The sequence below is a fragment of the Ipomoea nil genome, unplaced genomic scaffold, assembly GCF_001879475.1.
Source record: "Ipomoea nil cultivar Tokyo-kokei standard unplaced genomic scaffold, Asagao_1.1 scaffold1043, whole genome shotgun sequence".
Taxonomy (NCBI): domain Eukaryota; kingdom Viridiplantae; phylum Streptophyta; class Magnoliopsida; order Solanales; family Convolvulaceae; genus Ipomoea; species Ipomoea nil.
This window is the reverse complement of record NW_017617471.1, coordinates 7,230,011-7,243,066: the sequence shown is the minus strand read 5'-3', so window position 1 is coordinate 7,243,066 and position 13,056 is coordinate 7,230,011. Positions and strand designations below refer to the sequence as shown.

At 31.6% G+C, this 13,056-nt stretch overlaps 1 protein-coding gene across 1 annotated transcript; it reads left to right on the top strand.

Moving 5' to 3' along the window:
* Positions 1-2,138: 2,138 nt before the first annotated feature.
* On the top strand, positions 2,139-7,187 carry LOC109181797 (serine/threonine-protein kinase AFC1). The gene is made up of 12 exons (XM_019331712.1): positions 2,139-2,390; positions 2,972-3,143; positions 3,528-3,554; positions 4,079-4,232; positions 4,316-4,364; positions 4,481-4,595; positions 4,866-4,957; positions 5,745-5,901; positions 6,001-6,065; positions 6,379-6,476; positions 6,569-6,677; positions 6,956-7,187. The coding sequence occupies exons 1-12, from the start codon at positions 2,280-2,282 to the stop codon at positions 7,109-7,111; spliced, it is 1,305 nt and encodes a 434-aa protein (XP_019187257.1). The 5' UTR covers positions 2,139-2,279; the 3' UTR covers positions 7,112-7,187.
* The last annotated feature ends 5,869 nt before the right edge of the window (positions 7,188-13,056 follow it).

The window sequence follows — 13,056 nt, the reverse complement described above, 5'->3', positions numbered from 1 at the left end:
GATATTTAGTTCAATCATATATTGTGGATATTTAGTTCATTCATTGTGGATTTTTACTTCATTCATTCATTCATTGTGGATTTTTACTTCATTCATTCACTGTGGATATATAGTTATGAAATTGTGGATATATAGTTATGAAATTGTGGTTATATAGTTATGAATTTCTGGATATATAAAAATGCTATTGCCGGGAATCGAACCTGATTTCTTCTTTAAGTGGGACGCGCATTTTTTTTAACCAAAACGGCGCCGTTTTGCAACCGTATGCACCTTGCAAGGTGCATTCGGTTGCACAGCATAATTTGCGGTAGTCCACTGGCATCGAGTTGCTCTCCTAAGTGGGAGGCGTAAGGTTCGAACCTCATTTGAGGTAAATAGTGTGTATATGTAGGATATCCTCCTTCCTTATAAATAATTAAAAAAAAAAAAACAAATTAACTCGACCAAATAAAAGTATATAAATATTAACCATATTTAGTTTATCGATTAATTTTGACTTATTTAATCACTATTAGTTGTTCGACGTGGTTAAACATCCAATATAAGTTTTTAATTAATTGATTTTTTTGTAACAGCTTATTGCTCCAAAACGCTAAAATTTAAAAAGTTGATCAAAACAGCTTTTTCGATCAATTTTTGAGAACATCATTTTGCATGTAATAAACTATCAAGTATCAACTAATAATTAATTTACTGTTGTTAAAAAAAACTAATAATTAATTTATGTTTTCAAAAAAAACTAATAACTGATTTATCAAACATTTTATTATAATCAGCTAATGCTATCGACTAATCAAACTCACTAACTCAGTTATCTAACAACTATTTATCAAACACCCTAAAGCGTATCATTCTAATATTACTAGTTTATTACTCCCACTAGACTTTTACCTCTTAAGTTGAAATTTATAGTATTAAAGCAAATACGCCACTGAAACATCACTTCAAAGGAGCGTTGATACGTTGAGACAAGTTTTTCCATTGAAACGTCACTAGAAACTTGTCTAAAATGTTTTGAGACTGCTTTGTTATTAAACAAGTTTAGATACGAAGACATTTTAAAGGTCTAATTGAAAAAATGGATTAAAAAATACAGTATATATGTTACTCTGTATTATTTTGCACTCAGACCCCTATATATTTGTAGAGAGTATTTGGTAATTGATAGTTAGGTAAGTTTAAACTTTACCAAAAATTTAAAATGTAGAAAAATTATTCTAATTTTTTATGAAGTCTTTGACTTTGAAAAGTTTAGGTCAATTAAAAATAGAGTACTTAAATCAAGGAAAACGAATTGAGTCTATTAAGGTCGGATTATTTTTCTAAAGTGACTACGAAAATATAAAACTTATTCCATTATATATTTATTATTTTTTATGTAAGGTTAAAAAATATACTCCGTATTTTATAAATATATCGCATTTGTATCGCTTTACCTATTTAAAGAAATATATAAACACTTCACCATTAGAGAAAAGTTATCAACTCACAAAAAAAAAAAAAATTACAACTCACAAAAAAAAAAAGTGTGTATGTTTTTTTTTTTTTTTTTTTTTTTTTGCGACAGATTTTCTTTATACATATTCCGTTGTTGGACGTATTGCATATATACTACAGAGTATAGTATTTCATGTTATATGTAGTAAAGTAGGGTACATTAAAAAAATTCTTAAAAAATTTAAATAAATCAAATATTTAAAACAACTTTCCCAGTAATTTAATTGTTATGATGATTTCAATATAATACTAAATATGTTAAATTAATTTTTAACAAAGTTATTTTCAATAAATATATTTTCCGTAATTATTTTTGAAAAAAAAGTTAATTGATAAGAAAATGTCAATGCCATATATATTCTCCTAAATCTATATGACAATGGCATATTATTTTCCTGCTAATAACTAGCCGTTGGTCCTAACCACTGGGACTTGATTTACGCGTGCCTAATCCAGTAGGCCCCACTGCCAAAAATCCCAACTCCTTAATCATGATCAGAAGCTTAACCACAGCGTTCCCGTTGCATAAAGTATAAACTAACCACGGTTACTTCTCCTCACCATACCTCTTTTCTCCCTCGTCTCTCCAGATCTGCTCAAAGCCACTGTAGGGAATATATATATATATATATATATATATATATATATATATATATATATATATATATATATATATATTCGAAGGAATGTTTTTTCTTCAATTTCCTCATTTAATCTATGACTTTTTCCTCTGAATTTTTGCATTTCTCAGAATTATTGTATATGTTTTGGTTTAATTGATGGAGACGCAGAGGATTATGGAATTTCCTCGTCGAAATATGGACAAGCAATCTCGAAAACGACCTCGTTTAACGTGGGACGTACCTCCTGCCATTCCTCTTCCTGCAAAGGTCCGATTCCGTTTGTGTCTTTATGCTCATGTGTGATGAACTGTGTGTATATTCTATCTATTTCTAAGAATTTACTGCTTTTCCTATGTTTGAATTTTCCTTGTTTGTAGAATTATATAAAAATGCAAAATTTTGGTGTTTATTTTTTTGCCATACGTGTAAAGTTATGACATTTAAGTGATCGACCTGATTTCTGATTATTATTATTATTTTTCCTAAAAAATCTAAATTAGCAGCTTAGCTTTGGTTGGTTGTTTGGCTTAATCTATGCTCAGCGGTGTCATGCATACTAGTTTTACTACTGGTGTGGCATTCGAGAATCAGTGTGGTGTTTTGACAACTCATGACTGTAGTTTGTGGAGTGGTATCATCTGGCATATTCTTGATATCTTACCTGGAGTAAGATTTGTTGAATAATTGAGGATGTAAATCAATTGTGATCAGTGCCGCTTACTGGTTGTAGGCATAGTGTGTGACTTCTGTGGGTTCTCAGCGTAAATATTTTGAAATGGTTATGGTTATACTGCATGATTTCGTCATTTAACTGACTTTCATTCATTTTTGTTGCCTTTTGCTTTCAGGTCCTTCCACCAATATACTGTAGGCAAGATTTTGCAAATGGAGCAGTTTTTAATTATGCTTATTCTTCTATATATTACAAAGGGATCCCTAACACTGGATCCCCACCTTGGAGGGCAGATGATAAAGATGGACATTATGTGTTTGCCATTGGAGAGAACCTTACTCCTCGTTGTAAGTCCATAGAAATATTTTGTATTATTAAATTGCCTAAGGAGTTATGTGCATAGCATACCACTGAATAACTATGCAAGGGTCTTAGCTAATAGTATTCCCTATTTCAGGATTGATAGGATCATAGTTTCTATGTTCTAACTCTTATGTAACCTTTTTATATCAAACTTAGAATTTATAATTTTTTTCACTTTTTTTTTTCTTTCTTATGAGTCATTTCATGTGCTTTCATTTGTAGCGTTTTGAATGGTTATAGTAATCTACAGTTGCACTGTGGTTATAATGGATTCATGAAACTTCTTGTTTTCTCTCTGATAATTTTTCATATTTGTATTCTGTCTCTTATTCCTTCCAACCTATAATCTTCTTCCGCCTTTCCTGCAGATAGGATACTGAGCAAAATGGGTGAAGGTAAGTTCCTTCTTCTTCATAGTTTCTGAAGGATTCTGACTGAATTTTATTTTTTATAAATTTTTTTGTGAAGTTGTGTCTTACTCCCAAGCATTGATGAAATAGAGATTAATTTCTTCTTCTTCTTCTTCTTCTTCTTCATTGTTTCAGAAGGATTCTGACTGAATTTTATTTTTTATAAAATTTTTTGTGAAGTTGTGTCTTACTCCCAAGCATTTGGATGAAATAGAGATTAATTCTTGTTACTTATTTCCTATGTTGCATTTAACAATTAGAAATCAAGGAGATTGCAGAAAATGTTTGAAAATTCCCTTCATAGTCTGAACATGTGGCCTGAACAGTAGCAAAAAATGTGCCTTTACATAAGTTCACTGTTCACTAGAGATTAAAATTGCCCGCCCTTTTCTTACAAAGGCTTCTTCATGTGGTGTTTCTAGTTTGCTTCTTCTTTTGGTGTTAGGATATATTCACATGGATATGATGTTCTTACATTTGTGATTCTTTCTTTTCAATCTGATTTGCAGGGACGTTTGGACAAGTCCTGGAATGTCTGGACAATGAAAGGAAGGAGCTTGTGGCTATCAAAGTGGTTCGTTCAATACACAAGTATAGGGATGCTGCTATGGTTGAGATTGATGTTCTACAGAAACTTGCCAGGCATGATATTGGTGGCAAACGGTGAGCATCTTCTTTCCCTTTGGCTTGATTTTACTGTTAAAAATTTGAAATGGTTTTGGTACAAGTGGTTTTATTCTTTGCAGTTGTGTGCAAATTCGGAATTGGTTTGACTATCGTAATCATATATGTATTGTAAGTATCTATTGGTGCTTATTGATTACTTGAATATGGAGCGGCATTACTGTTCCTTCAAACCTGAATATTCTGTGAGTTAAAAACTTGCGGATGGATTTAAATGATCTTAACAGGTTTTTGAGAAGCTTGGTCCAAGCTTATATGATTATCTACGCAAAAACAGCTATCGTTCATTTCCAATTGATCTTGTGCGGGAGTTTGGAAGACAACTTTTGGAGTCTGTAGCATGTGTGTGAATAATCTTTACAACACTCTTATTTCACTTAGATTTTGTTTCTAAAAGTATTATTGGTGATACTTAGATGTTAGCACCAACTGCTAGTTTGGTTCCTCATTCAATATACTAACTAAAGGACTGGAGCTTGAGATCTTTTTCCTTTTTCTTTCTTAATCCTTTTCACATCTGTGATGTTTGTCTTAATAAATATATATGGTGCAACCATAGTGTCAAACTGTCAATACAGTGATCCCTGCTTAGTATGTGACTTCTCTTTGCAGTTATGCATGATCTGCGGTTGATCCACACTGATCTGAAGCCAGAAAATATTCTCCTTGTATCGTCAGAATATATTAAAGTACCAGATTACAAGGTGAAACCTAATATCACATCTTTTTCAGAATGTGTGTGTATTCTTTCTGTATATAAATGTGTGTTCCTGTGCGTATACTTGAACAAAAATATAAAGAAGACAGTTTGGATAGTGCAAGGATTTCTATTGGATGAATGATCGTAATGTAAAATCAGTTTCACGTAGCTATTACTTAATAGTTAATAATAAACCATGCAGAAGTCAATTTAGTAACAACTTTAATTTTTTTCTTTTTCCTTTTATATTATTATTATTACTTCGTATTATTTTGTTTCCTTTTTTGGGGCCAGTTGAGGGTGGGAACAACTTCAATGACACTAAAAGTAGGATACTTGCTCAGTGAAACACAAAAATACACACTCTTACTTCCATTTTGTCCAATGATTGTTTGCTGTGCTGTTGTAAAAATATTACTATATTTGATATATTTAAATTGTCTTATTGGTGAAAAAAACTCAACCTTTATGCCTTAGAACAATTATATCCAAACCTTTAAATTTTCACTATTTAATACCAACTTCACTAACTGGATATTAAATTGTCAAAATTTAAAGGTTTGGATATAATTGTCACAAAGCGTAAAGGTTTGAATTTTTTTTTCACCAATAAGCCTATTTAAATGTATAAGTGGGTTGCATTTTTAACTTTTAATATACGTAGAATGTGTAGCATCAGTACATCACTAGTTATAATGTTTCTTGAAAGACAATCTGATTGTAATGCATGGTTTTTGTCCTATCACTCTAGTCATGCCATATGCTGATGTCTCTTTTTGTCTGCTGTGAAGTTCCTATCACGACCTGCAAAAGATGGTTCCTACTTCAGGAACTTACCCAAGTCAAGTGCTATTAAGCTTATTGACTTTGGCAGTACTACATTTGAACAGCAAGATCATAGTTATGTGGTTTCAACTCGTCATTACCGTGCTCCTGAGGTTATCTTGGGTAATCAGTCTCTGTTATATTTGACCTTTTTCTCGTAATTTATACCTTTCATTCATTCATTCTTCTTCTTTTTATTGATTTTAATCCGGTTTTCTACAGGTCTTGGATGGAACTATCCCTGTGATATGTGGAGTGTAGGTTGCATTCTTGTTGAACTGTGTTCTGTAAGTGAAGCCATTATATGTCTCTCTTTATAATTTACTTGGTACTACTGGGGTATGTGCAACTGACTTTAGGTTAAAACTGTCTTAGCTTGTACCAGTGGATTGTTTATATGGGATTTGTTGATAATTTTTGTCAACCCAGCTTTTATGGCTATCAGAATAGTTCAATAACCAGAATAACACTATAGAACTACTAGTTGAAGAGGAATGCAAATTGTTAAAGAAGATTAGCATCACAACTTTAAATCTTTGGGGGGTGGTAGGGTTGTTGGTACTCATTTTTCCTAACAGCTCTCTGTCCGTACATAAACAGGGTGAGGCTCTTTTCCAGACACATGAGAACTTGGAACATCTTGCTATGATGGAGCGAGTATTAGGTCCTTTGCCTCAACATATGATTATGAGAGCTGAGTAAGAATGTTATACCTTCCTTTATAAACTTTTTAAGATTTTATTTTTTCATTGCATGCTTGTAGTTATAGTGGTGCCGCTATTTAATGTAGCCGTCGTGCTGAGAAATATTTCAAAAGAGGTGGTGCTAGGCTGGACTGGCCAGAGGGTGCAGCTTCAAGTGACAGTATGCGGGCAGTTTGGAAATTGCCCCGTCTTCAGGTATCCAGTGAAATTTCAAGCGTTTGAGTACCAATAGTACTTTGAAGTTATGTTTGCAAGTCCTTTTATCAGTTCGTGTTGAGCATATATTAATGTGCAATCCAACTATCAGCTTAGGCTTTTAGTTGAGATGGAGCACATGCTTCAATTTGGTATCAGAGCCAGACCAAAGGTCATGGGTTCGAATCTCTACGCATATATTAGGGGGGGCGTGTTGCACATATATTAATGTGGATCTCTGGGCTCTAGGCGTAATTTTAAATTTTGTTATTTTGCAGAACCTCATAATGCAGCATGTGGACCATTCGGCGGGGGATCTTATTGATCTCTTGCAAGGGCTGATGCGTTATGAGCCAGCAGAGCGGCTCAAAGCAAGGGAAGCTCTGAGGCACCCTTTCTTCACCAGAGACTTGAGAAGAAGGTGTGGTCTGTAAATAACATATTCTTTTTCTCATATTAATGCCTTGACTTTGGACAAAAATGGAAATAATTCATTTATTAATATCAAAATCCAAGTCTGCAATTGATGGATTATGTTTTCGTGTGGTATTGATTATGAGATGTTAAGAATGCTTTATTTCTTCCTATTTAGTGGTTGAAAAAAAATACAAGTGTTGTAGTAATTACAATTTACAATAACCCTATTTACCTGCTTTTACCGGTAGGTAATCGGCTATTAGGTCTTTAGACACAAAAATGATAAGTTAATGTGTTTAATTGTAATTTTTAAAGTTTAGAGGTCTAATTGTGTGTTAAAAAAAAAAGAGGTCAAGGGTTTTTATTTGACATTTTTCCTTTTATATATTTATACAAAAGATTTTGTTGCTATCAGCATGCCCTAATAAATTTTGTTCATTTAAGAATACAGGAATAAATTGTGCCCCAAAAATGTAGTTTTTTATTGTGATTTAAGGAAATACAATGATGCACCTTTTGAAGTGTAACAAGAGCTGCAATAGAGTAGTTACTAGTTAGAGAATCAACATTTACAGTTTATGTAGAATGACAAGACAAACAAAACATGGAAAGAGAGGAATTTCTGTTGTTATACCATGGACACTTTGTAAGTCCTAAATTATTATTATTATTTTTTTAATATTTGAATTGTGAACATTTAGAATAGAGTTAATTTCAACAAATGGTCTTCCGATTATTGTATTTTTTAAAATTGGTACTCGTCTTTTAATTTGGACGAAATAGACATTTAACTATCAGATTTGTTCCACCATTAACATGGTGTTTTACAACCCTTAAGTAAAGGGGTACAAGCATAATTTCCTTATCAATGTCACTAAACTACTGAATTACACCCGTGCGAGCTGAATGATGAACTTCTTATTGTTATGAGTAGTAGTGCTATATATTATTGCATGCATTATTGAGTAAATTAATTAAAGAAATGTCACAATATTTATATGATTATAATTTTTGTGCCATGATTTACTTTACATTTGGAATGGACTAAGTTCTATTAAACTTTTTTCTTGATGCCTTCCAAATTTCAACAACATCTGGCCATTTATTAGAATTTGTGTGTTTCTATAAAATAAAGAATTAATACAACAAAAAAAAATAAATAATCGAAAATTTTGTTGATAAAATAACATAAATCAACTTTACCATCTCATATGCAATTTGTACCCAAGAGAAAATGATGTTATTTTATTAAGGCCATTTGGTGAGATGTTTATCATAAAAGTGGATTCAAAGTTCACAAATTTGAATTTCTTATGGTCAATATTACACAGAAGTTTAACCCTTTACAATCAAGTATAGCTGTTTGTACTCATCAATCAAACATATATATACACCCAACACATGAACATGTTTAAACCCTAACAACAAAGCAAAGAGAAACTTTGGACGACCCTTGCTTGTTAGTATCGACTTAACTAACTGATTTAATAGGTCATATTTAAGAGGTCGAAGTTTAACACGGACTATTTTCGAGCAGGTGAAGAAGCTCCGGCCCAATTTTACTTCTACAATACGGACAAGCCGAATGCTTAGACAGCCACGTGTCGGCGCATCGCAGATGGAACACATGCTTACACCCGGGAACCATCCGAGCCACCTGATCGCTCTCGATTCCATCCAAACACACCGCACAATCATTCCCATCGCCGCCTCTGATTCTCGGAAGCCTCTCCAGTTGCGCCGCCGACAGCCCCATTTCTCCACCATCCTTCGCCGCCGTCTCCCCGACAGGGCCGGTTTTTAGATTTTTTTGGCCCTGTTCGGATAAATAAATAAGGCCCTACTAAAATTAAAATCTATAAAACTAATACCGTAATTTTATTATCTAAATATATAACAAAAAAAAATTATCCGTGCATCGCACGCACACTGCACGGATAATTGGGCAATTATTTGCTCGAATTCAAGCAAGGATAATATAAAAAAAAAAAGCATAATCGATACAACTCATTTCATCAATTACACTATATAATATTCATTATTATAATTTTAAGATTGATTATAACAAATCTTTTCCGTGCAACACACATGTAAAAATAGACATATTATGGAATAATAATAATAGTATGCACAAATTTTGAACCTTAGACCTCAAAGTTAAAATACAATAAATATATGTTCCTACCATTTCTTTATAAAGCCTTTTAAGTTTAGTTAAAAACTTTTAATTTTTATTTCTAAACTAATTAGGTAAAAATAAAATATTGAGCTTCTAAAATTTGGGGCCCCTCTAAAATTTGGGGCCCCTCTAAAATTTGGGGCCCTGTGCGGTAGCCCAACTTGCACAGTCCAAAATCCGGACCTGCTCCCCGGCATCGCCTCCGCCCCGATTCTTCGCCAAGTAACAAAACGACCATATGTAAACCAACGAGAGCCCCAAAACGGCAACGCACAATAGAAGCAGGAGCGCCACAACCCCAGATCACTTTACAATTTCCGTGCCATGATTTACTTTACATTTGGAACGGACTAAGTTCTATTAAACTTTTTTCTTGATGCCTTCCAAATTTTAACAACATCTGGCCATTCATTAGAATTTGTGTGTTTCTATAAAATAAAGAATTAATACAACAAAAAGAAATAAATAATCGAAAATTTTGTTGATAAAATAACATGAAATCAACTTTACCATCTCATATGCAATTTGTACCCAAGAGAAAATGATGTTATTTTATTAAGGCCATTTGGTGAGATGTTTATCATAAAAGTGGATTCAAAGTTCACAAATTTGAATTTCTTATGGTCAATATTACACAGAAGTTTAACCCTTTACAATCAAGTATAGCTGTTTGTACTCATCAATCAAACATATATATACACCCAACACATGAACATGTTTAAACCCTAACAACAAAGCAAAGAGAAACTTTGGACGACCCTTGTTTGTTAGTATCGACTTAACTAACTGATTTAATAGGTATATTTAAGAGGTCGAAGTTTAACACGGACTATTTTCGAGCAGGTGAAGAAGCTCCGGCCCAATTTTACTTCTACAATACGGACAAGCCGAGTGCTTAGACAGCCACGTGTCGGCGCATCGCAGATGGAACACATGCTTACACCCGGGAACCATCCGAGCCACCTGATCGCTCTCGATTCCATCCAAACACACCGCACAATCATTCCCATCGCCGCCTCTGATTCTCGGAAGCCTCTCCAGTTGCGCCGCCGACAGCCCCATTTCTCCACCATCCTTCGCCGCCGTCTCCGCCGCCACCTCCCCGCCCCGGCATCGCCTCCGCCCCGATTCTTCGCCAAGTAACAAAACGACCATATGTAAATCAACGAGAGCCCCAAAACGGCAACGAACAGTAGAAGTAGGAGCGCCACAATCCCAGAAGACGACATCATTAAACTTTAACTAAAATTTCAGAGTTATAGGAAGGTGATGATACTCTAATATATATATATATATATATATATATATATATATATATATATATATATATACACACACACACACAAAGATATATATAAGGAGAATGTATATGGATGGCGAAGTATCGGGTGTGACGTAGACATGAAATATGAATCCCTGATTATTGACTTGGTGAACACGTTCTCATTGTCTCTAGCAATAAAACGATATTGGTTAATAATTAGACTCACATACGACAAGTCTAAAGTAGACTATGAGACTATGAGACGGGTTGAGGAATTAAATAAGTTTAAAATATCTTATTTGGTCATTAAGAACTTGAAATAATGAGAGATATTTGGAATAAGGCAAATTTAATTGTCTAATTAGACTATGAGACGGGTTGAGCTTTTGATGAGTATTACATTTTTAATTTTCACATAAGTATTGCAATTTTTGTTATAAAAATCTCTTCAACTATCATATTACATTTTGATTTAAAAATATTACATTTTAAATCAAAATTATTACATTTTTCGTCATAAGTATTACACACTTTCTCATGAGTAACAATTAAACAATTTATCATTGATTAATATTAAATTTTTTTCTCATAAGTAACTATTCAACCCTACATATTACATTTCAATTTAAAAGTATTAATTTTTTTTTAAAAAAAATATTATACTTTTCTTTAAGCAACAAACAATTTATTCCTAATTAATATTATATTTTTCAGGATAGTTTTACATTTCAATCATGACCCATCAATCGTTGATATATCCAATAGATGATCATATCAGTCCTTTACCTGATAGTTTGTTCTAACTTGAACCCTCTTTTATATTTATATAATAATAATAACTTGTTCTCAAGAAAAAATTAATAACTAATCTCAGCTGTCTATCTAGTCAGTTCTAACGATTCTACAACAATAAGAGAAAAATGTAGTGATATTTTGATAATTTTTCACTAATTTAAAAATGTGAACTTTGCAACACTATATGGTATAATTTGGGCCGTTTAAAAGTGCACTGTACTAAGGGGTCACATTTTAGAGTTTATGATTTACTTTTTATTGTTTAGAATTTAGTATGTATATGATTTACATAATAGTTTTTGTTTTTGTTTTTGTTTTTTTTTATTTTTTTGTTTTTTTTTTATTTTTTTAGTTTTAGGATTCATTCAAGAATGTTTCTATACTGTTAAAATTGCACTTTATGATGTTGTGAAATTCACTTTTAAAGTTGGAAAATTTTATCAAAATGTCACTGCATTTTTTCTTCAAATTAGTTTAGATATATTAGATTTTTCATATGAACGATTGATATTGCTTGTTTTTTTTTTTTTTTTTTTTTTTTTTTTTTTTTTTTTTTTTGTTTTTTTTTTCTTTTAATGTTTGGATTGTGGAATATAATATTACCTTGTTTGGTTAAGGATTATATTTTAGGTTATATAGATCAATTTACAATAATGTCCTTAATATATATATACATATATATATATATATGTATATATATATATATATATATATATATATATATACATATATATGTATATGTATATATATATATATACATATATATATACATATATATATATATATATATATATACATATATATATATATATGTATATATATATATATATATATATATATATATATATATATATATATATATATATATTATGTGTGTTTATTTATATGTATGAATGTATATTAATACTTAAATATTAAAAAAAAAAACTAAATATATAAATATGCACACATGTATATTTGATTGTATAAACATATATTATTATTATTATTATTATTATTATTATTAGTTAACAAGTGCAATGTTGGAATAAGTCAAGGTAATCTAAGATTACCTAAGAAAAAGGGGTAATCACATTACTTTGAAACATTATCGCCACATCACTTTCAAGTAATATAACATTACTGGGTAATCTCATAACTTGAACTAAACAAGGTAATATAACATTACCAGACTTAAATTACTTAGATAATCTCAGATGACCTGAACCAAACGCCCTATTAGGAATATATTCTCATGTGACTATGCCCCAAGATATGTAACATTATAATGATAAGGTTCCAAATCCTGTTATATTAATACTAATGATATACTTATATCTTATTTTTTAAGGTTTGGAATGCTCTTGATAACTATTTCGTTCGCAAATGAGGTGTAAGCATCTCATTATCTATAGTGTCATACATCATTAATATATCAATAAATATTTCTTGACTGATTGAATTTTCGAAACTAGATTGAAATCAACTCATTCGTAAATTTATACGGAAGTTATTCCGTGAGATTAAAATTTATACGTCCATGGTATAACAACTCAAAGTTATACTCCAAAATTAATTTACAGTATAGTCATAATTGTGGGATTAAAATGTTATTTAAAAAAAAAAAAAAAAAAAAAAAAAACTTTGGAGAGAAAATGGATCGACGCGCCTGAATTTGAATTTATGAAAAATGGGAACGGGCCCACAATTTTGAAAGACACAAAGGACAGCTCTTTCCTTACTTG

Coding starts and splice junctions, on each gene's coding strand:
- LOC109181797 (XM_019331712.1), top strand. CDS start 2,280: ATGGAGACGCAGAGGATTATGGAATTTCCTCGTCGAAATATGGACAAG. Junction 4,365..4,480: donor ATCGTAATCATATATGTATT/GTAAGTATCTAT, acceptor TGATCTTAACAG/GTTTTTGAGAAGCTTGGTCC. Junction 4,596..4,865: donor ACTTTTGGAGTCTGTAGCAT/GTGTGTGAATAA, acceptor TTCTCTTTGCAG/TTATGCATGATCTGCGGTTG.